Raw genomic sequence first — 25,736 nt, 5'->3', positions numbered from 1 at the left:
AAATGCTCAGTTCCTAAATTGATAGTTCTGGTAATTTAGACCATACTTATTTCTTAGTGTACAAATGCTCAGTTCCTAAATTGATAGTTCTGGTAATTTAGACCATACTTTTTTCTTAGTGTACAAATGCTCAGTTCCTAAATTAATAGTTCTGGTAGTTTAGACCATATTTTTTCTCAGTGTACAAATGTTCAGATCTTAAATTGATAAAGGATAATTAAACTATTTTAATTTCAAAATGTCTGTTGCAATATTGTTCAAAAGTTCTGGAAAAATTTAAAAACTCTTATTCAAAAGAGTTCCTTGAAAAACATATTTAAACCATTCTCTTTAAATTTAACTTCATGACCTTCTCATATCATAGAGTATTTTAGAAACATAAATGCAAAACACAAGAGGTCAAAAGTTAGATTCTTTTATACATAGAGATAATTGCTTTTAAGCAAACATGTTCTCACAAAAACATGCATAAGTTAAAGGTTTCATTTTTACGCAAACATATTAAAATGAAATGTAAATAACGAAGCTAACATTACTTTGATACGCAAACATTTAGCAAATTAAAATAACATTATTATAAGTTTAGCTGTTAGTTTAAGTGGAAAAAAAACTGTTACAAAAATAAACTTACTTTATAAATTACTTTAACTCTTTCCTCAATTTTAGAATTAGTTGTTGACTAGAAAAAAGCATTCGTTTCGTTCGTAAAAAGCAAACTGTGATAATCATCGTTAAAAATTTCACAATTTTTCAAACTTATATGAGCTTTACTACCCTTTTTTTTAAAAAAGGAGAGGAAAATTATTACAAAATATTCATGACTTCATAAACTATTTAAACTCTTCTCTCTTTTTTTAAAAGTATGTACACTAGTAGGAAAAAAGCATCCATAATTGTAAAGGTGGCAAAATTGAGATAATTATAACAAACTTTATTATTTTATAGCTTAAAAAACCTTACAACTTAAAAAGAAATTGTTACAAGATATATTATGTCATAAGTTATTTTAACTCCTTCCCTTTTTTAGATGGTTGTTGACTTGGGAAATAAGACACACGCCATTGTAAAAGGTTATAAAGCTGAGATAATAATCACAGACAAATACATCTTAACAAATTTCAAAATTTTGCAAACCTATACAGGGTAACTTTTTTTTTATATAAAAAAAGAAAACTATCATAAAGAAAATCTATGATTTCATAAATTACTTTAACTCGTCTCTCCTCTTTTTTAAGAATCGATTGTTGGATAGAAAGAGGAATTTCATCACTGTAAAAGTGGCAAAGTTGAGATAAATATAACAAATATTCTAAAAAAAAATTTAAAATTAAAAAATTTACAATTTAAAGAAAATTGTAATAAAAATGTATTACATCATAAAGACTTTCCCCTTCTTCCCTCCCCTTTTTTCTGAGTTAATTGTTGACTATAAAAAAAAAACACTAGTCATTGTAAATGTTTATAATTATCACAAACATATTACACCGCTTTACAAATTTTAAAATTTTTTCAGAATTTACAACCTTATCACCAACTTGATAATTATATTAAAAAAACTTACAATTTTAAGCAAATTTTACTACTTTAAAAAAAACTGTTATAAAAATATATTAGCTCTTTACGCTGCATTCCTTGCTATTAAGAGTTCGTTCTCTAAGGAAAAAAAAGGCAGTTTTGTGAAAGTTGGCAAAACTGTGATCAATATCGAAAATTTTACGTCATAAATTTAAGAGCTACATAAATTTATAAAATTTTGCAACGTTAAAATAATTGTTAGAAAATTTACTTTAATTATAAGAATGACTTCAGCTAAATGTTTCCCAAAAGTTGTTCCGTTAAACCTTAAGGTTCCGTGGAAAGTTCACTAGGGTTCCGTGAGTCTGGGCTTTTTATTTAACTAGTAATTATTCTTGAAATCTTTAATAGGCCACTCTAATTTATTTTTCATTTATTTTTAATGAAATTATTCATTTAAAAAGGAAATGACACAGTTTAAAAAATAATTTGCACAATAATTGCCCATTTTATTCATGCATTAAGTATTTCTAACCGAACTTCAAAATTCAGAATAAAATAAACAAATTCAAGAATAAAGAATTACTTTTCTCCAATAACGTTTCTAACAGTATAAAAGAAATATTTTTTTAAAAACCACAATTCAGCTTATTTTATTCAATTTGATTTACGTATATGCCAAACCAACTAGCCGAAAAGCCGCAGCAGAATTCAACTGCCTAACATAAAACCTAATTTAAAGACTGTTATTGAGTAAACAATTAATAAGTTTTATTCTTTTTAATAAATGTATCCAAACTAATAGTTTTTCCAGCATATTAACAGCTGCTAATGAGCTTTTTAAGTCGGGGTTATGCCGAATAAAGCTCAACAGTTCCTTGGGGAATCGCTGCTTTAGTTCCAAAATAGTTCCATTTTTAAATAGCTTGATTAAATGCGATTGTTCTTTTCATTGATTCAAAATAAATTATTATTATTATGTAACATCTTAAAAAAGTGCTTTCCAAATTTTATGTACAGTGTACCAAAAAAACAAAAAAAAAAGCGGACCATCCTGAATAACTTTTGATCTAATAATGGGATCTTCTCGTTTCAGGATTCAGTCTTAATGATTCGAAAGGGCAACGTCAAATATGCTAATTAATTAGTGCAGACGGTATTGTAAATTACGAAATTAGACACACAAACGTACTTTCCATGAATAAACATACCTTTTTTTCGACGGATTTGAACTTCTGATTCCCAAATTATAGGGTGTAGCCGCAATCTGGGAAATATGGCTCCCACAGTTAGTTCAGGAGAGCGATCCAAAGTTTGAATCCCTTAAAGTTAATTTAACTTTTCACGTATTTCGCCATAATTCGAGATCTTTTGAAGAGAATTGAAATATTTTTGCGCATAATTATAAGATTCGTTTATCCAGAGATAATTCCATACGAAGAATAAATTTTAGTAAATATTTATTATTTTTTATTATACTATTTAATAATTGTGGAAACATTTTTGAATCGGAAGATATGCAATTTTTTTATATCATTTCAAAGTTTGTAATTTTGAGCAATCTTGATACAAAATTTGAGTGAAATCGGTTGAGTAGCTCCTGAGAAATCGGATTTTAAATATACGATTTTTTTTTTAAAAATTGATTTCTCAGGAACTGGCGAAATATGGCGAGATACGCAAAAAATAAAATTAGCATTAAGGAGTCCAAACTTGGGATCAATCTCCCAACCAAATTATGGGGACCATATTTCTCAGATTTCAGCTACCCCTTATATTTTGTAGATCAGAAATCCGAATCCGCTGAAAAAAAAAGGCACACATTTATTTAGAGAAGGTACGTTTTTGTGTCTGATTTCGCAACTTAAAATATCGTCTGTACTAATTAATTAGCATATTTGAGGTCACCCTTTCGAGCCATTAAGATTGAGTCCTAAAACGTGAAGATTCGATCATTAGATCAAAAGTCATTCAAAATAGTTCGTTTTTTTTTTTTTAATACTATTTGTATAACTAATAGAGACCTCCAAAATCAATTCATAAAACAGGAGTCTATTTATTTGTTTTTTTCAAAAGCAAATCAGGACTATTTTTCCGTTGAGAGCACTGCACAAGTTATTTAGCGATCATCAGGGTGTAATTTATTATAAGCCAATTATTGCTATTATTCGGACAGTTGACGGTCTTTCGTTTTATTAATTGGTACTACCTCCCCTAGCACGAAACGCGTCATCACTGTTCAAATCGATGTATATCTCAACAACGACTCACCTTTTTTTTTAGTATTATTGTTCTATTATTCGGATAATGTTGTTACTTCTTCCTGTCTGGTGGTAACCCATGGTAACCGACGGCCACTGAATGTTTTGAATGAATTTTACCAGCAGTTAAAATGTTTTAGATGAAATGCATAAACAACTATTGACAAATAGTTAGAAAGTTATAGTTAGATTTCACTTTAAGTGCTGAGTTTTTTTTTTTTTTTTTTTTTTAAGTGTTTTTATAATAATAGGTTTTATGCATGGATACTAAGATATTTATGCTTCTACTTTTCTAATATTCTAATTTTAATATTTATTTTAAATATTCAAATAATATTTTAAAAATATTGGTGTAATTTGGACAGGTCAGCAAAGTAATTTAAATTTAGGTTTCTTTCATTCATTTTAAACTTTTATTTTTTAATACATAATATTTCAGAATACTTTTTTAAGGTTTAGTACACTAGAGTAACATTTCTAATTTTTTTCGGTTATGGAAACCTAAATGATCGATCTTGGTTTGGCCAAATCCCGACAAATTGTGAACACATATTTATCTAAAATAGACAGTTAATTATTTTTTACTTGTGAAGTATCAAATCTTTGATATTATCACATTATGCGATCTAATGTGTGATTACTTAACGGATTAATAGGTGGCGCTACTATATGACGAAGTTCTCCGGGCAGGGGTACTTGAAGATCCTTTAATATCAGTGTAGGGTATACCGGGCAGTGGCACTTAACCTTGAAAAAATATACCAGTGTGGGGTATATACCGGGCAAATGTATACTGGGCAGCATCACTCAAAAAGCAAAGCTAAAAAAAAAAAAACTATTAAAAAAGTAAATATCTATTACTCAGGTAGATCACATATTGGGATAATAACAAATATTTTCATCGTTTTATCAATGCTAGTTTTAGAATAAGGTTTTATGTCAAGTAATTTAATTCTTAAAGCATCAGTTAGTTCCAAGATTTGTTTTTGGAGTATGTATTGAGCTGAATTATAATTTTCTTTTTACTTTGGATTGAAAAGTTCGATTGAAATGTTAAAGCAGAATTTTTTTTAAACTTTTATAAATGCTTAATCCTTTAAATTACTTTTTCAGTATATGGTATTTTTTTAGTCTAATATTTTACTTTAACTTTAGGAAAACAATTAAAATATTAAAGAAATCTTTGATTATTGACGTAATATAAAAATAGTTACGAGTTTCAAAGATCATAATTAGACATACAAAGTCCTAACTTCCCAAACCTGTGTGTCCTTTCCTGGTATACTTTTTAGTTGTAGATAGTCCAGAGAAAAACTTCATTATTTAAGTTTATTTCTTTTAAACTTTAAATACAGAATAATAAAAACAGCTTCATTCATGTTAAAAATGCACAACTCCTTATTTTATTTACCTTGACCTCAAATCTTAAATAAAATTACGAACAAAACTTAAAATTTTCGGTTTTAAACACTGTAATGGAAGTATCGTGACCTTATTATGAAAATTTACCATGCGTAGCTAAATTAATTTAGAAAAAGCTACAAAAAAACTAACTTAAGAAACCTGGAAGGTAATTTCTTAGTATGTTCCACATTTTGTTTAGGAAAAAAAATGAGAAGAAAAAAAAATCTTCGTGCCAAAAATATTCCAATAACTACCTTCGTTTCATTATATCTGATCGCGTGTCTGTTTAATCTTTAGCAGACGATCTAACAAAATGGTATAAAAATTAGAGGCTTCTCATTCGATTTTGAAAACGATACCAAAGAAACAATTCCGAAATCTGGCAGTTAATGAGCTAAGTCTGGCGTGACGATTGTTACAAACTTTTCGGTTGAGTGCAAAGTCAATGGGTTGCAGACACTAGGGGGAGGGGGGTACCTGTGCTGGCAAAATCGCTCATGTGTTGCTGACCACCCGCCGGCAAGATGACATTCACGGTGACAAGGTTTTTTTATTCATGAATTTGTAAATGTTTTAGATTTTGATGTTATCTGCTAAAAATTTGTAAGATAAAGTTTAAATGCGGTATCAAATTCAATGTAGATACGGAAGCAAAAAGTTAGGATTTCTTAAAAAAAAAATAATAATAATAAAATAAGCATTTTTTTAATTGTTTTAAAAGAGAATTAAAGTTTCGATACAAAGTTTTTTTTGGGGACAGAGAAAATAGTGATTTCTTATTTATTTGAGAAGTGGTTAATGGCTTTAAACAGTACTTTTATTCAAAATTCAAAAATTATGGGGAAGAAATTTTTTAAAAAAAGGGGGGGTTTTGTTAACATTAAAATTACTTTTCCGGACAAAAAAATATATGCTTGATGCGGGGGATAAAATTTTGACGCATTCATTTTTCTTATGCAAAATAATTTTTTGTTTAAAGTGGTTTTTTAAAATATATCTCCGCAAAGCAAATTTCATAGATCAACTAAAAAACTGTTGAATTATGCTACCAAAATAAAAGACTAGCACACCATCTCCCGCCTAGCTACCGGACATCTTGAAGGTCTACTATTTTCTGAGGGAACTAAAACCTACCCCCTCTGCCCTAAATGCCATCTACACCAGGCTTCCGCCGATCACATCCTGAACTGTCTTCTCTGGGAAGACTCTACTCCTCTTTTGGTGTTTGATTTTCTTCAGGTCAACGGGTTCATAGATCTGGTCTGACTTCGTCAGGCCAGAAGAGGATAAGCAACAACAACAAGACTAGCACGCTAATCAATTAATAAAACATTGAAAGCTGTATATTAAATTAGAAAAAAAGCATTAAAATCTATTCATAAGTAAAACAATAATTCCATATTATATTCCGGAACATATAGTTTATAGTTTATAGAATATAGTTTTCAGTACGAATAATTTTTTTCAACAGTATTATAGTTCAATAATTTTTCATTCATAATTGTAAAATTGATAATACGTTTGAACCATTATGATAAGACAAGATACGATATTTATTACATTCATTCATATTTATTCACTGAAGTGAAATCTGAAGTGAATAAGATAATAACCATGTTATAATTTAAGAGAAAATCACTCATTTTTTTCTTATTAAATCACAAAAATTTTACATTAAACTACAAATTGAAAAACAACATTTATAAGATTGACTGTTTGCAAGATTTGAAAGATTCTAAAACAACATTTTTTCATTGCAAAATGATGGAAGTGGTAGTTGTTGGCCCAAGAATTTCTTACATAACTTGTTGGTTGATCATCATATCGTAAAATATCATCTTCCTACCCGAAATGATTGAAGTTTGTTGTCCCATCAAAATCCGTTACCACATGATGGGAATTGTTGGATGTTGGTAGCCAATCAAATTGTTGGTAGCTTACAAGAAACCAACATAAACCATCAAAATATCTTGATGGTTCCATCCAGAATATTGTCTCGGGAATGTATGAAAGTATATGCCAAGCTTTATTAGACTGAGTAATTAATTCTTCATAGGGAATAAATTGCGGTGCTTCCAAGGAATCTTGCCAAATAATCAGATCAAACTTCATGGCACTTTTCTCTCCTTTTTGAATGTAGAAAAAAAAATAATTTGACAAGAAGCTTCTATTTTTCTTGTCGATACCAATTTTTCTACGTGATTACTAAGAAAAGCTCTTGTCTACGAAAAATATTCTTTTTGCAGAGTCTGACCTTCTTTGACACTCTTTACCTCTCACTGCTCATCTTAGCCGAGCAAGAAAAGGATAACACGTATGTCGTCAAGCTATATTTTATTCCTGATGGACAAGGAAATACCAGAGAATGTATTACTTTTTTTGTAACATTGTGAAGGAAAATTGCTTAAGTGGTGCCACGATCATTCCTACGATGGTTTTATGGTTAAATTTTTTCCCCTAACTGGAAAATTTTAGAAGACTTTTTTTTAATGAACAAAGAAAACTATTTCTGACTTATATTTTAATCGACATTTTATAAAGGAAAAAAATAGTTTTTACCTCAAATGGCCATTTTTCTGAAAATAAATGAAGAAGTAACTGAGTATTTTGGAATAAAAATAACTATTTGTATACATTAAGTCCTGCTTGCTAAATTTGAAATTTGAGAATTGAAAGAAAAAATAGTTTTAATAATAGTAAATTTAAAAATGAAATAAAAGTTAATACCTCAAATGGCTATTTTTTGGGAAAAAAATGAAGAAATCATCTTTTATTTTGGAATAAAAACAACTATTGGAATTCCTGCTTGCTAAGTTTGAAATTTATCTGTGGAAGAAAAAGTAGTTTTAATAATAGTTAGTTTAAAAATAAAATAATAGTAAATGTCTCGAATGGTTATTTTTCTGGAAAAAAAATGAAAAAATAACCTTTTATTTTAGAATACAAATAACTATTTCCATACATTAAGTCTTTGTTAAATTTAAAATAAACTTTTACTGAAAATATCTACTATATATTCTTTTTGTATATGGAGATGAGCCCTTGTTCTGCTCTCAACTCGTGCATATCCTCATCAAAAACCAAGAGAATGAACTGCAACATTTCATTTGCAAGCGCCATCTACCGCCATTAACCTGAGTTGTTTTCATGTCCAGTTCTGTTGATAAATATGTTTCGTTTTTAATCTTTTGAGACGTTGAGTGAGTGTTGTCACTTGGGGGTTCTTGTATTTGTTTACTTATCCGGATACGCAATCTTTTCTCTTTTTTTACGCAATTTTCTCCAATCAACGCTCTGAGAATTTTTGAGATATCTGGACCGGTATTTATAAAACAGTGAGACACTAACTATCAGCCCTGGGTTCGTGTAGTTCAGTCGGAGGTAAAACTCAAGAAATCAACATGCCTGTCGATGTTTACATTTTTCCTGTAAGCGGCCCATGCCGGGCCGTATTGATGACTGCCAAAATGATTGGTCTAGATGTCAATAAAAAAATTTTGAATTTGGCTGGTGGTGATCAACTTAAGCCTGAATATATTAAGGTGAGAAAACAATTATTATTCATTTCCTTTTTAAAGTCTTTATGTATTTTCAAATTTATGAAAGGAAAATTCACGACATCGACTTAAACAGTGTTTCCCAAACTTATGACTTTTGTGTACAATTTCTAAATTTTTCGTTACGCTGTGTACCACTAATAAAAAAATGAACGCATTTTTTACTACAAAAAATTGCACAAAAGTTAAAAACCACAACTGGCTGTTGACACCGCTAATTAACTGTTAACTCTGAAAAAAATAGCCAATAGAAAAATACGTAATCGTAAATTTTCATGGAGAGCTTTGTTTTTGAATAAAATTTTTTGAAATTTTCGTTTGTTGCAAGATTTTTCGCGTAAAAACGCGTACCCCCACTAAACTGTTCCCGTACCCCTGGGGGTACGCGTACCACACTTTGGGAAGCACTGCACTAAAACATAGAGCTGACGTCGCGTTGTTAGAACTCCTGGGAGTCCCATGCCGATGATATCCGAATCAAAAATAAGAATAAAGACTTAAAAAATTATGTTCCCCCCTTTTTTTTTTAAAAAAAAACTTAGTTTCTTTGAATATTAGCTTCGAAAATTCGAAACTATCATTGCAATCTTAGATGCAATAAAGCCATATCTAGGCCTGCCTTCTAAATGCAGTTGTTAGTTGTCTCAGCATTTCTATTTAGCAAAATCATAATAATAGAAAATAAGAGCATCTTATATATTTTTAAATTTTTGTTTTTGAAAAAAGGTATTTTATTTACTTGCCACTAGAGCTGCACAATGAGCTTTTTTATGTGTGTGTGTTCGCGGGTCTCTTTTTCCAAAACTTTCTGACTTCTAAAGGCCCTGCTTTTGATGCATCATTGATTTTAAAAAAATTAAACAATTACCCAAAATTAGGAATGAAAATCTGCAATAATTCACATTATCAATTTTAATAAAACCGATTTAACCATTTTTCATATTCTATCATATGAATGATTATATATCCATTTTATAATCGATCCCTTTAATAGAGGCTTTGTGAAATGCTTTTCCCAGGGTCTCGCTAAGCCTAGTGGCGTGGTGTCTTGGGGTATTAATCCGTTTTTAGATGCACCTGGATTTCAGCCCCCACCCCTCTAAGAAGCTACAGCCATGATGGAGGAGATAATGATATAGGGACTTAAAGAAGGGTGGTGCACGTAGGGTTGCACACCCCTTCGTTTTGGCGTACGAAAGGGACACCCCTTCGGGTTGGCGTCCGTAGGGGTGACGCTCCAGTAGGTTGACGCTCCAGCAGAGGTTGAATTGAGGAGTCTTACTTGCTGATAAAAATATTCTTAAATGTATTTTCGTCAAACATGAAGTGACTATTAACTATTTTTCATTATATTTTTAGAGATATGTAAATTGATATATTAAATTATTTTAAAATCAAAAGTTTTAACTATAAGGATAAGATACGATTGCCCGATATTTTTATCATATATAAACTTCAGAGCATGATGACCACATTTTATGTATTTATCTAAATTATTTAATATCCTTCCTTATCCAAATGCTTTTTTTTTATATAAATTCCGGAAAAATATGTTATTAATTGCCAACAATGTTTAATTTTTTTTCCCCCATTCAAATGCAGCTTTTGCTGAATTTGTAGAGAAAATTTTTTGATTTCCACATCTGGGCTGTTTCAAAATAATATTTTAAACACAAAAGACTTGCTGAATTATTATTGGTTATTTTGTTTATTTTCAAATTAAGTGACAAAATGCTATAATTTATCATTTTGCTATCATTTATAGACACAGCGGTCGCTGTGTCTTATTAAAAATATAGCGGTGGTACAGAATATTAACAAATTGAATAACAAAGTTGAAAATTGAATGGTATTTTAATTTTATTTACTTTTAATAATTAACAATAGATTAAATAATTATTTTTATAACTTATCCACAATAGCCCCCCTCCCGTGTCTACAGTAGTGTTTAATTATTTTAAACAAAATGATTATTGAAAAAGCATACTTCCAAATTATTAAAATCATAATGTTCGATTTTTCATTCAAAATGAAGATAAATGTTCGAACTTTGATTAAAAGAATACTACAAGAGTTGCACAAAATAATCGAAAGACTTCGATACTAACAAATTTTTTGATATTTCTCAGAAAATACATAGAAAATCAAATAATAAATTTAGATCCTGCGATTTCTTATACATATCAATGAAATTTAAAGCTTTTTGAGGGCTGAGGCACCGAGAATGAATGACAAACGGAAAAAATGCTTTTGAACACACTATGACAAAAAAATGTAGTAATAAATTTGTAACTTATTATTTTGGTTCTTATATACAATAATTGAAATAAACTTCGTAAACGTAGCTTAAATATTTTTGAAAATATAAACATTTTTATAAAAGAAAAAAATTTAAAAAAAACTTATTTTTTTGTTTTGCGTTTTTTTTAATAACTTTAAAAAAATTCAATAAAATAAAATAAAAAACGTTTGAATCAATTTTAAATTGATTAAAAAATTATTGACATAAAAATTTAAAAAAAAGTTTGTTTAAAACTGCTCCAAATACGTGTAAGTAACGTTTTTTTTATACTGCGCATATACGCAAAAAAATAACTAAGTAAAATAAATAAATAATTTTCTTAATTTTGTAGTGAATCTTATTTGACAACTACTTAAGTCCGATTTGAATATCTTAAACAATTTTCTAATTTTTTTTTCTTTTTAAAAGAAACCTCAAAATAATAAAGGATTTTCTACAAATTTCATTTTGTACTATTAAACAAGATTTATAAATGACACCGGTTGGAGATTATGCCGATTAAAGTATCTTTTCTTTCGCATGTTTTATTTCCTAATTCCATCACACTTTGTTGTCCAGACCATCATTTCTAGCGTATTATCATTTGTTAATAAATCTTGTTTAATAGTACAAAATGAAATTTGTGGAAAATCCCTCATAATTTTGAGCTTTCTCTTAAAAGAGTAAGAAAACTACTTAGAAAATTACTTGAAACTTTTTTCATTTTTAAGATATTCAAATCGGACTTAACTTATTAGTTGTCAAATACGATTCACTGTAAAATTAAGATAATTTTTTTTTAAATTTTTTTCCGCACATGCGCTGTATAAAGCAACTACTTCAATTACTCTTATCTGGCGCAGTTTTAATTATTATTTTTTTTAATTTTAAAGCAATAATTTCGTTATCAGTTTAAACTTGATTTAAACGCTTTGTTTAATTTTTTTTAATATTTAAACTATAGCAAAAAACCTAAAAAATTCTTTTTTTTATAAAAATTTTCATACATCTCCATAAATATTTAACCAAGGTGTACGAAGTTTTGTCCAATTATTGCATATAATATCCAAAACAATAGTTATGAATTACAAATTTATTGCCAAATTTTTTGGCACAGTTGTTGAAAAACATTTTTTCCGTTTGCAGTTCATTGTCGGTACCTCAAACTTCAAAAAGCGTTAAACTTCATTGATATGTCGGAGAAATCGTACCATTTAATAATTTTTAAATTTGTGAACTGATTCTCTAAGTATGTATTTATTTTTTAAATATTAAAAAATGCGTTAGTATCGAAGTGTCTCAATTATTTTATCAAACTCCTGTATTTATGATTAGACACATACATATATATAAATTTAAAATAAAATTTTTTATTAACGCATGTCATTTCAAATTTTTTTTTCATTTTTATTTAATAAAATCTCCTCTCCTAGAGATTACATTATTACACTATTCTTTTCATATCCTTCTTATCTTTATTAAAATGACATAATCAGAAAGCTATAATGGGTAAATGTATTATATAATTTTTTCCCTGTCTTAAAGCATTTTAAAACATGTGGTGAATTTATTTTGCTAAAAATTTTATAACACAAATTAAATCTAAGACACATGTTTATTTAATTTTAATTACATATGAAGCTTTAATGAAAAACAAACTTTTTATTTTAGTGAATCCTTTTGTTTTAAAATATATCTGTGAATAACAAAATAAAGCGATTGAAATAAAGGGAAAAGAAGAAAAAAAAGAACTATAGAAATGAAGATTGGTACTTGGTCAAGTAAGCGAAGAATCACTTTAACAAAACAGAAACTAGCATCCGCACAGAAATCGGAACTTTTCTGCTAAAGTTTTCATTCCGGATTCAAAAAATAAAAATAATTGGTTTTGTTGGCGATGATCTCGTAAGGCAATAAAGAATCATGCATAGTACACACGCAGAGCATTCAGAATTCGTCGCTAACAGCTTCTAATCGCTTTCTAAACGATAATAACAGGGGCTTCGATATTCGACGGGTAAGGAAGGGGGAATGAAACTCTCCTCGAAGGAAAAACGGATTAATACCCCAAGGAACTTGTTATGGGAACTTGGAGGACTTTTGCTACTCGACAGATTTAACGTGCATCAATCACTTTACTACACGGGGAGTCTTCGGCCGGTGGGGTTCGAACCGACGAACTCTCGGACATGGGTCCAGCGCAATACCGACCAGGCTATCCCGGCCCGGTCTAGCCTCGTTCTGGGCCAAAGTGAAATAAGTAACAACATACAAAAAAAGTCATATTAGCAACACTGTCTACATCAACACTTTCATTTTAAGCATAAATCTGAAGTATTAATAATTATTCACAGAGAAATTAATATTAACAAGGAAGATACAAATAAACAAGTCTAAGCCTGTCCTCAGCATGAAATTAATATGAGTTATGAGAGTATTTAAATGAAAATTAAATATATTCCTGATATATTATATGAATATTGAATAATAAATATTCATTAAACTTAAGGTTTAAAAGCATAAATGTTTTATCTTAATAAAGAAATCTCATGATATTACCTTATTATGCAACATTTTATAATAAAGATATTAGTTACCGTTTTACTACCATTAAAAAGTAGATAAAATGGATAAGAAAGTAAATATTACTTATGTAAAACTGTGTTTTGTAAAAGTATGCAATTAAAATAATGAATACAAAAAAAAAAAGACTATTTGAAATTCTAGAGCGATTTCAAGAATAAACTTTCGCATTATTGCTAAATAATATCACCCGGCAAAAGAATATTTGGAACAATTTTGTGTTTATCAAAAATTAAAAAAATTTTTTTTAATAAATTGTGGTTGAAGTTGTAACGGTAGCCACAAATTTTTTTTTTTATCCCTATAGAATTGTAAAACTCAATCAGTGAAGCCAAATATGTGTTAAAACTGTAAAAAAAAATTTAATTTAATAATTTTTAATTTTAATGTAAAAATATTTACGGACAAAAATAAAAAATTATAACGAATCAATCTACACGTTTTGATGGACGATTTCTTTAAATAGGACAGAATTTGGATGTTAGTATATTAAATTAGTTTTGCTCCGATAGCTACCCTTTTTTTTATCAAAATAATCTTTTTAGTTTAGTTTATTTTTTTTTGTCTGAATATACAAGTTTATATACATATATATGTGTGTGTGTGTGTGTGCGTGCGTGTGTGTCACGGGCAATGTAAATAATGCCGCAATTTAAAAAGTGCCGAAAAGGATATGACAAAATGATAAATTACGTTGCAATTATTACATTGCCCGGTCGAGCGATTCCAAATGAGTGGATGCACCTGGATAATTTTTTTAAAAATTTTTTCCCGCACATGCGCTGTATAAAGCAACTACTTCAATTACTCTAATCTGGCGCAGTTTTTATTATTATTTTTTTAATTTTAAAGCAATAATTTAGGTATCAGTTTAAAATTGATTCAAACGCTTTGTTTAATTTTCTTTAAATATTTAAGCTATAGCAAAAGTGGCACTAGACCTAGTATATATTTCGGACATTTACCAAAGGTCTTGTCATACTAGGTCTGGTTAAGTGCCATTGCCCGGTATACTCTACACTGATGTTTTTAAAGGTCAAGTGCCACTGCCCGGTATACATTTACCCGGTATACCCTACACTGATGTTTTTTTTAGGTCAAGTGCCACTGCCCGGTATACATTTGCCCGGTATACCCTACACTGATGTTTTTTTAAGGTCAAGTGCCACTGCCCGGTATAACCCACACTGATATTTTTTTAAAGTCAAGTGCCATTGCCCGGTATATATTTGCCCGATACTCCAAACACTGATGTTTGTTCTAATCTATCGTCAGTAAGTATTAAAATATCGAATAAATGTAATTATATCCACGAATAAATTAGTATCAAATTGGATGTAATAAATATTTCGGACATTCACCAAAGCGACTAATTTGATTGTCAACATTCACCGGTGAACATTGGCCAGCCAAAATCACAACACACGCACGTGGTTGTCTCATTGCTATCAAATAATCAAAGTGCCCAAAGAAATAATACCGGTATTTATAATGACCGGGCAATGTGAGAAATTATCGTAAAGTAATTCAAATTTATCAAATTGCCCAATTTTAATGGTCATTATTCATAATGACTAAGCATTATGAATACTGACCTAAATAATTACATTGCCCGTAACCGGATGCAATAGATATTTCAGACATTCACCAAAGCGACTATGTGATTGTCAATATCCACGGCTGAAAGTCAACATTCACCGCTGAAAGTCAACAACCACCGATTTCGGTCATTCACAGTAACATGCACATCATTTACATAATAACCTCATCAGGACGTTCATTTCATACTTTGCCTAAATAGCATTTGGCATTCTGTAGAATGCCTAGTATTGTATACATTGCCTAGGCAAAGTATGTAATAATTCTCACATTTCATACATTGCCTGAAAACAGCAGAAAGAACAAAGCCTATAGTTATTCTATACAATGCCGGCCTTATCATACTTTGCCGGTAACATGTATAATATATTACACATATATGAGAAAAAATAAGAATATTTTGTTGGAAATAATAAGTTTTTCAGATGGAATATTTTCCGCATAAATTTACTTACAAATTTTCTTTGAGCAAGGATTTAAATTTCTGAGAATACATGTCCTTTATCCTTCGTTTTTTTTTTTTTTTTTTTTTTTTTTTTTTTAAAGCTTTGTTTTTTTTCTTCTCCCCTTCATTTATTATTTTATTACACTCCAGGGGCATATAATTGAATTGTTCACGGTAATTCATTCTTACATATTTCGTTACTGTACTAAATAAAGGAACAAAATTGACTGCATAAGTTCTTTACTACACCCCATTTTAACGAAGTTAAAAAAAATTCTTTGGTCATAAGTAAGAATTGAAGTGCACAAAAATAATTCCACAAGTGAGTAAAATAAGTTTTTTTTTCATTAAATTAAAAAAATTTAACAGATCACTTTGTTTAAGAGTTTTAAGATTTAAAGATGTGTCATGAAAAAAAAATCTACATTTTCCTCAGAAAATCGAAATTCCTTACACTTAAAAATTATCTCCCAGAATTTTTTCAGAAATTGGAAATTTCACTCACTTTTTTAGAATTTTAGAGGTCTTAAAAGTTATCTTGTATGTTCAGATTGCTAAACACCCTGCACTAAGATTTGAATAATTAAACATTTCAGGTACAGAGAAAAGCAGGGACACCCCACTAGGTTCCTTGGGGTATTAATCCGTTTTTCCTTCGAGGAGAGTTTCATTCCCCCTTCCTTACCCGTCGAATATCGAAGCCCCTGTTATTATCGTTTAGAAAGCGATTAGAAGCTGTTAGCGACGAATTCTGAATGCTCTGCGTGTGTACTATGCATGATTCTTTATTGCCTTACGAGATCATCGCCAACAAAACCAATTATTTTTATTTTTTGAATCCGGAATGAAAACTTTAGCAGAAAAGTTCCGATTTCTGTGCGGATGCTAGTTTCTGTTTTGTTAAAGTGATTCTTCGCTTACTTGACCAAGTACCAATCTTCATTTCTATAGTTCTTTTTTTTCTTCTTTTCCCTTTATTTCAATCGCTTTATTTTGTTATTCACAGATATATTTTAAAACAAAAGGATTCACTAAAATAAAAAGTTTGTTTTTCATTAAAGCTTCATATGTAATTAAAATTAAATAAACATGTGTCTTAGATTTAATTTGTGTTATAAAATTTTTAGCAAAATAAATTCACCACATGTTTTAAAATGCTTTAAGACAGGGAAAAAATTATATAATACATTTACCCATTATAGCTTTCTGATTATGTCATTTTAATAAAGATAAGAAGGATATGAAAAGAATAGTGTAATAATGTAATCTCTAGGAGAGGAGATTTTATTAAATAAAAATGAAAAAAAAATTTGGAATGACATGCGTTAATAAAAAATTTTATTTTAAATTTATATATATGTATGTGTCTAATCATAAATACAGGAGTTTGATAAAATAATTGAGACACTTCGATACTAACGCATTTTTTAATATTTAAAAAATAAATACATACTTAGAGAATCAGTTCACAAATTTAAAAATTATTAAATGGTACGATTTCTCCGACATATCAATGAAGTTTAACGCTTTTTGAAGTTTGAGGTACCGACAATGAACTGCAAACGGAAAAAATGTTTTTCAACAACTGTGCCAAAAAATTTGGCAATAAATTTGTAATTCATAACTATTGTTTTGGATATTATATGCAATAATTGGACAAAACTTCGTACACCTTGGTTAAATATTTATGGAGATGTATGAAAATTTTTATAAAAAAAAGAATTTTTTAGGTTTTTTGCTATAGTTTAAATATTAAAAAAAATTAAACAAAGCGTTTAAATCAAGTTTAAACTGATAACGAAATTATTGCTTTAAAATTAAAAAAAATAATAATTAAAACTGCGTCAGATAAGAGTAATTGAAGTAGTTGCTTTATACAGCGCATGTGCGGAAAAAAATTTAAAAAAAAATTATCTTAATTTTACAGTGAATCGTATTTGACAACTAATAAGTTAAGTCCGATTTGAATATCTTAAAAATGAAAAAAGTTTCAAGTAATTTTCTAAGTAGTTTTCTTACTCTTTTAAGAGAAAGCTCAAAATTATGAGGGATTTTCCACAAATTTCATTTTGTACTATTAAACAAGATTTATTAACAAATGATAATACGCTAGAAATGATGGTCTGGACAACAAAGTGTGATGGAATTAGGAAATAAAACATGCGAAAGAAAAGATACTTTAATCGGCATAATCTCCAACCGGTGTCATTTATAAATCTTGTTTAATAGTACAAAATGAAATTTGTGGAAAATCCTTTATTATTTTGAGGTTTCTTTTAAAAAGAAAAAAAAAACTCCTTAGAAAATTGTTTAAGATATTCAAATCGGACTTAAGTAGTTGTCAAATAAGATTCACTACAAAATTAAGAAAATTATTTATTTATTTTACTTAGTTATTTTTTTGCGTATATGCGCAGTATAAAAAAAACGTTACTTACACGTATTTGGAGCAGTTTTAAACAAACTTTTTTTTAAATTTTTATGTCAATAATTTTTTAATCAATTTAAAATTGATTCAAACGTTTTTTATTTTATTTTATTGAATTTTTTTAAAGTTATTAAAAAAAACGCAAAACAAAAAAATAAGTTTTTTTTAAATTTTTTTCTTTTATAAAAATGTTTATATTTTCAAAAATATTTAAGCTACGTTTACGAAGTTTATTTCAATTATTGTATATAAGAACCAAAATAATAAGTTACAAATTTATTACTACATTTTTTTGTCATAGTGTGTTCAAAAGCATTTTTTCCGTTTGTCATTCATTCTCGGTGCCTCAGCCCTCAAAAAGCTTTAAATTTCATTGATATGTATAAGAAATCGCAGGATCTAAATTTATTATTTGATTTTCTATGTATTTTCTGAGAAATATCAAAAAATTTGTTAGTATCGAAGTCTTTCGATTATTTTGTGCAACTCTTGTAGTATTCTTTTAATCAAAGTTCGAACATTTATCTTCATTTTGAATGAAAAATCGAACATTATGATTTTAATAATTTGGAAGTATGCTTTTTCAATAATCATTTTGTTTAAAATAATTAAACACTACTGTAGACACGGGAGGGGGGCTATTGTGGATAAGTTATAAAAATAATTATTTAATCTATTGTTAATTATTAAAAGTAAATAAAATTAAAATACCATTCAATTTTCAACTTTGTTATTCAATTTGTTAATATTCTGTACCACCGCTATATTTTTAATAAGACACAGCGACCGCTGTGTCTATAAATGATAGCAAAATGATAAATTATAGCATTTTGTCACTTAATTTGAAAATAAACAAAATAACCAATAATAATTCAGCAAGTCTTTTGTGTTTAAAATATTATTTTGAAACAGCCCAGATGTGGAAATCAAAAAATTTTCTCTACAAATTCAGCAAAAGCTGCATTTGAATGGGGGAAAAAAAATTAAACATTGTTGGCAATTAATAACATATTTTTCCGGAATTTATATAAAAAAAAAGCATTTGGATAAGGAAGGATATTAAATAATTTAGATAAATACATAAAATGTGGTCATCATGCTCTGAAGTTTATATATGATAAAAATATCGGGCAATCGTATCTTATCCTTATAGTTAAAACTTTTGATTTTAAAATAATTTAATATATCAATTTACATATCTCTAAAAATATAATGAAAAATAGTTAATAGTCACTTCATGTTTGACGAAAATACATTTAAGAATATTTTTATCAGCAAGTAAGACTCCTCAATTCAACCTCTGCTGGAGCGTCAACCTACTGGAGCGTCACCCCTACGGACGCCAACCCGAAGGGGTGTCCCTTTCGTACGCCAAAACGAAGGGGTGTGCAACCCTACGTGCACCACCCTTCTTTAAGTCCCTATATCATTATCTCCTCCATCATGGCTGTAGCTTCTTAGAGGGGTGGGGGCTGAAATCCAGGTGCATCTAAAAACGGATTAATACCCCAAGACACCCAAATCAATACCTCTGGGGTTACTGGATTGGAGATCGATCGTTCTCTGATTGAGGTCAAAATTACGATCTGTGGATGAATGAATGGGCATGTGAATAGGCCAGCACTATAAAACGGGCTGTGGCGTGTGCGTGGCTGAAGTCGAATTCTTGGCCATAGGATGGCGCCACTGAAAAACAAGAGGAGCACCCTCTGCTTTAAATTTGCTCGGTTTCACCGAGCTAATAGTCCGAGTCCAGACCAAGTCCAGAAGATCGTTCACCGACAGAAAATCATATGCCATCGCCGGTCCCTCCAAGATAAAATTCTTCTCTAGGTCCATACAGGACAGCAAATGATCAGGTGTAGCCTGGTGCACATTACATTTTAGGCATACAGGGAAAGTTTCTTGACTCTGAACACATGTTAGTCCGCGGGTATGACCACTGATTAGTCTTGTGATAGCTGTTTGCAGTTTCCTATCAACAACATTATCATTTAGTTATTTTTAATAAGAAGCTATTGCTTGGGCATGTGAAAATTTCATTCCGGCTTGTATGATGTAGATCTGTGATCAAACTTATGAAGTTTCAGAGCAATTGTACCCTTCTTACATTTCTTTTATTGATTTTAAACTTATTTCTAGTAAATATGAAACCTATTTTAAATAAACTTACTGAAACAGAAAGAAATTGAATTGTACATAAGAAAGAAACTGAAGTGTAATTAGTAATAAATAAAGAATACGATAATTTTTTTTTTTTTTTTTTTTTTTTTTTTTTTTTTTTTTAGAATTATTAACTTTTCTGTGAAAAAAAGAAATAATTTTTTTCTTTAAAAAAAATTTAAAATTCATTATCAAGTTAATCTCTGTAGAGAAGTAAATCTACCGAAAATGTCTGCGTGAGCTACTAGTAGCTCGCGATCAACGATTTGGAGATCACTGGACTTTTATAGACTAACATGCCCAATGGGAAGTATAAAAATTTTCAGAATTTTGAGCCCTGATGAAGGCAATTTTTTCGCACTGAAAGACCGATTTCTCTTACTTTAGTAACATCCATAAATAAACATTTACCACTACAAAATACATCCCTTCTTTACTAAGTAGATCATACAATATAAATGGCCGACGGAATAAAATGAAAGTCTGAAATCATCCGGAGGGGGGGGGGCACTTTTGAAGCTTTATGATATCAACCTTCAACTACAATTGAAACGATAGCTTTTGCCTAACTTCCTACTTACTTGGCTCCGTATTTTTTTCCCCTCTGAAAGATGATAAGTCAAAATTGTCAATTGATTACGATAGAAGATAAAAGCTGAAGATGGAAGTTAATTTTTCAGATTTTCTGTAGACTCATAGCAAGATGACGGTCGATTTGTATTACCACCCTGCAAGCGGTCCCGCCAGGGCTGTAATCATGACAGCCAAATGTTTGGGTATTGACTTAAACTTGAAATATGTTGATTTATTCGCAGGAGAACACATGAAACCTGAATTTCTTAAAGTACGTAGCGTTTTTTTAAGCGTTAAAGCTTTAAAATCTTTTTTTTTAATTTTAAATATGTCGGTATTTATTATTCGTTTAGTTAAATCAGTTGAAATAATTGACTTATTATAGATAATGGCTTTTACGATGTATGGTTATCTAACAATTTTCTGATTTGCTGTGAAATATGTGTTGGAAGTGATATAAGAATTCCTCATTTTAATGAATTTCTTATTAGAGGTTATGAAATTTCGTAGATTCGGAGATTCTGAAATGTCTTATAATATTTCTTATTATAATTTCTTCTTATTATTATTTCTTATTAATATTGATCCGGGAATTTATTACATAGAACGTCCAATTTTTAAACCGGTTTTGTTTCGTTGCCACATTTTATAACATTAAAGAGAAAACAATTGCTTTTATAATTAATCGCTGCTCTATTTATGCTATAGAGTAGTGCTCTTTTAGTTTTATCAAGGCTGAAGTTAATTATAATCATAAGTAACAGTTAAATTATGATCTAGTGTAATGGAATATATGTTTTAAATTATTGACTTACAACTTTTTTCTTAACATTCAGTGTCGTTCCTAAAGTCGAATAAAATTATTAGAAATCAATAAGAAACAAATCGCTCTTTTGCATAGTATATTGAAACTTGATTGTTTAGTTTCCTTCCTTCCTTGTTTGAATTTCCTTGTTTGAGTTAACACTGATCCCACGACACTGGTACTCATTGGGAAAGTTTTTAAATATTTTTTTTAAATATCAAAAACAGGCTAATATTTATAAGCTTACCGAGAATATATATGTTTACCCTAATGTTGGGCGCAGTAAAGGCGATATTGGTTTTCGTTCGACTCAGCTATATGCTTTGCTCAATTTGTAAGTAATTCTTCCCTTCGGATGATGCATAACATGTTTTCCGCTTTTTATAATGTTTAATCATATTCTAAATTTTTCATTTTGCATGATCAGAGTTTTATTTTCATGAACTTTTTATTCAAGAATTATTTATTAATGTGATATTTTGTAATTACTTTATTATTTTTGTAATAGAGTTATGGATTTTTAGTCTTTTACAAAATTTTTAAAATTATTTCGTCTAAACATTTATGAATAAAAAAATTTTTTTTAACCCTTAACGAGAGAGTTTTGTTTTGTTTTTGAAATTCATGCCATGTTTTATCTATTATAATTTTTGTGGAATTTCAAAATTAATTAAGCTTAAACTCATAAGTCATATCCATATAAATGTGACAGTAAAGAAATTTAAGTTAAATCAGCTAAGAGATATTTTTTATTTTTTTCATTATTTACCTTTAAATTCATTTTCATTATTTACCCTAAAAAGAGGAAGACTATTATTAATTAATAAAACTATTATATTTATTTTTTTTGTTTTTGTTTATGTGAGTGCAATTGATTTTAGACCACTTACCCAATCCCATGAGAGACCAACTTTTTGCTTGACTTCCGTGTCTGTTGACAATGTAAATTACAACCCTTTCCTGACCGCTACAAACAGAATTTATTTCTCCATTATCGGAACAGATAATTTATAATTAATCCAAATTTCGACCATTTTCCGAGTAGCTGGTGTGCTCAAATTTCAATTGAATTTGTCTCTGAAAATACAAGTTTAGATCTTTTCCTGATTGTTACTATCAGCAATATCACCAAAGGACATCTCTCGTTTATTGAAATTCCGACTTTAGTCTGACATAAACAAATTATCGGAACAAAATCACGATGTAACGTTAATGATAACGATGTGACGTTAATGGTAACGGTGTAACGTTAATGGTAACGATGTAACGTTAATGGTAACGGTGCAACGTTAATGTTAATGGTGTAACGTTAATGGTAATGGTGTAACGTTAATTTTAACTGTGTAACGTTAATGGTAACGATGTAACGTCAATGGTAACGATGTAACGTTAATGGTAACGGTGCAACATTAATGTTAATGGTGTAACGTTAATGGTAATGGTGTAACGTTAATTTTAACTGTGTAACGTTAATGGTAACGATGTAACGTCAATGGTAACGATGTAATGAATTCACCATGTGACTTTGGATTAGTGTACTAATTCACTTTTAGTTCATTAATTTTTTCTTCGTTTTATATTTATTCATTGAAAAATGTCAATCACCTCTGTCTGTAAAATCACCTCAGATTGTCTCACAATCTTGACACTTCTGATGTTGTTGTAAAAGAAGTTCCTCAGAAGGATCACATGTATTCCGAGAGTTGGGATTTTTTTAAACCAGTAATATTTATATCCATAATTCAGCAATCCATAATTCATCTAACATTTCGATTGTTTTTAAGAAATTATTTCTGTAAAATGTCAATAAAAAAAAAGTAAAAAAATTTAAAAAAAAAAATTATATCAATAAATTAAGTAAAATATAAAAGGGATATGCATTTATAAAAAAATTATAAGTATTCTCGATCCAGCTTTTTAATTCAAAATAAAATAACTAAATTCAAGAAGAAAAAAGAACTGCGGTATAAAGGAATAGATTTGAGATCAGACTGTGACAGGCTTTTAAAAAATTACTATAAACGACATATACTTTCTATTGATAATTTGCCTTACCATAAAAATCATTCTTGATTGCAGACTAAGTTTTGCGGAGCACTTAGTGCCCCTTAAAATAATTCTCAGCGTTCCGGAGCAAGGTTAGGCATGTTTAACATTAAACATTTTAGAGTTTAACCCTAATTGGTAAGGGCGAAACATTCAAGTCTCAGCCACACTTTAGTGTAATACTATCCCACTGTACGAACCTAGCCACCCTCTTCGTTCTCATTTAATTTAGCGAAATCATGTAAAAATCAATAACAAGAAAGTTAAATTTTAATTTTTCGTCGAATTTATAAAAAACTGTAATCGAAAAGTAATAAAAAATGTTTTATTAAATAAAATAAAAAATGTTGATCAGTAATGTATGCTCTGATTTCTTTTAAAAAAAATTTCTTATTTTCATGTGTGTGTCCTTTAGTTTGTAATGGAAAATTTGTACCTATAAATAAACGGTTAAATCAGATACCACGCAAGCTTAAATAAACGGTTAGTCCTATCTGATGGATACTTCAGACAATCACAGACTACAATCATTTCTGCAATTCCTTAAAGCTATTCATCTTCTATAAACTTCATCCTCAGTGGTAGTACTAGTTCACTTTACATCTCTCACTCTACTATAAGCGCGATCTAAGCGAAATATTGCCTCAAAAATGCCGGTTAATCATCATCATCATCATCAATGATCCAGTCATTGAAAGTTCTTTTATTTACAAAATCTATTTTTGGTAAATTTTGAGTAAGAATGGAAAAAACTCCTTTTTTCAGATTTTTTATTTTAATAAAAATATAATTCCGATATAGTAACAGATTATTTTAGTAACTATTAAACTGTTTTTTTTTAATTAAAAAAATACCAAAATATGTTTTTTCTTGTAGTTAGAGCGGCAGAAACAAATATAAGAAAGGAACAGCTGTATCCTATCTGAGTCAAAGGGTTAAATAAGATATGAAGAAAAAAATTCTTATTTTTAAATTTTAAACTGTAACCATGAACCCTTTACCTAGTAAAAATATAGTACCCATAATTTCACGGAATTTTTTAGTAACTATTAGACTGTTTTTTTTTTTGTAATTAAAAAATACCAAAATATGTTTTTGCTTGAAATTAGAGCAACAAAAAAAAAATCCATATAAGGGGGACACCGGTATCCCATCTGCGTCAAAGGGTTAAATAAAATTAATTTAAAAAGAGGATTTTTTTAAATTTTAAAATGCAACCAAGTAATACGTTTTTGAAAAAGTATGGTATTACTTTTATTATCTCGATGCATTGTAACTTTTCTGCATCGTGGTGATCTCGTCTTAGACCTGAAAATTAAAGTTTTCAGTTAGTAGCCAGTGGCCGGTAGACTCTAATAACTTAGCCACTTTCTCCTTAATCCTAGTGAGTCTGTGGCCTACATCGATAGGTCCGTTTCAATTTATAGACACTTTTTGAGATTTAAGAGCTACTATTTTCTTTTTAAAAAAATTACTCGAAATAATATACAGCTATAAAAAATTAATTCAACTATAAAAAATAATATAAATATTTGACAGAATTTAGTTAAAAGATCTGAAATATTTAAAAAAAAAATTGGAAGCTAATTCATGTAATGTATACATTACAACTTTGAATTATGTGAATCATTAAAGAACTCTCCTTCCACATGAATCTTTTCATTATTAATTGATAGATTCTGAAAGATCAAAATTTTGAATCTAATCATTGGGAATTTTAATTAAAATTCCGTTTTATTGACTCTTTTTGCATTAATGTACTTTTATCATTTAATAGTTTTAGAAAAAAAAATTGAAAGTAACCGGTTGTTTATTTAATTGAAGTCGCTACTTTTTTTGTTAACTCGCCACATGGCGAATGGCCAGCGGCTATTTTCAGCTCTATCTCGTCCCACTCCAACGAATAAACTCGATTTAAGTAAGAAGAAAACGTTTGCATCCGTTCATTTTTAATTGCAAGTAAAGCATTGGTGAGTTGAGTTGTCAAACTCTGGTAATTGATTCAGTAGGCTGTATTCGATGGAATTTCTCAAATATCAATGTATCTAAATGTTCAAAATAAGAAAGTGACTTGAT

At 29.1% G+C, this 25,736-nt stretch overlaps 1 protein-coding gene across 2 annotated transcripts in view; it reads left to right on the top strand.

Annotated features, from left to right (window-relative positions):
* The first annotated feature begins 8,302 nt into the window (after positions 1 to 8,302).
* Positions 8,303 to 25,736, top strand: part of LOC107440091 (glutathione S-transferase 1) — a 33,668-nt gene continuing 16,234 nt past the window's right edge. The window contains exon 1 of one of the 2 annotated variants that reach the window (XM_043049129.3): positions 8,303 to 8,722. In XM_043049129.3, coding sequence (XP_042905063.2) covers positions 8,582 to 8,722 — 141 coding nt within the window. In that variant the 5' untranslated portion in view covers positions 8,303 to 8,581. Of the gene's footprint in view, positions 8,723 to 20,780; positions 21,081 to 25,736 lie in introns of those variants that run through there. The other variant, XM_043049127.3, reaches the window with a different exon arrangement.

This window comes from Parasteatoda tepidariorum, chromosome 6 (assembly GCF_982258835.1).
Source record: "Parasteatoda tepidariorum strain Cologne lab strain chromosome 6, Ptep-v5.0, whole genome shotgun sequence".
NCBI lineage: Eukaryota > Metazoa > Arthropoda > Arachnida > Araneae > Theridiidae > Parasteatoda > Parasteatoda tepidariorum.
Note: the sequence above shows the minus strand (reverse complement) of the source record. Positions and strands in the feature narration are given on the sequence as shown.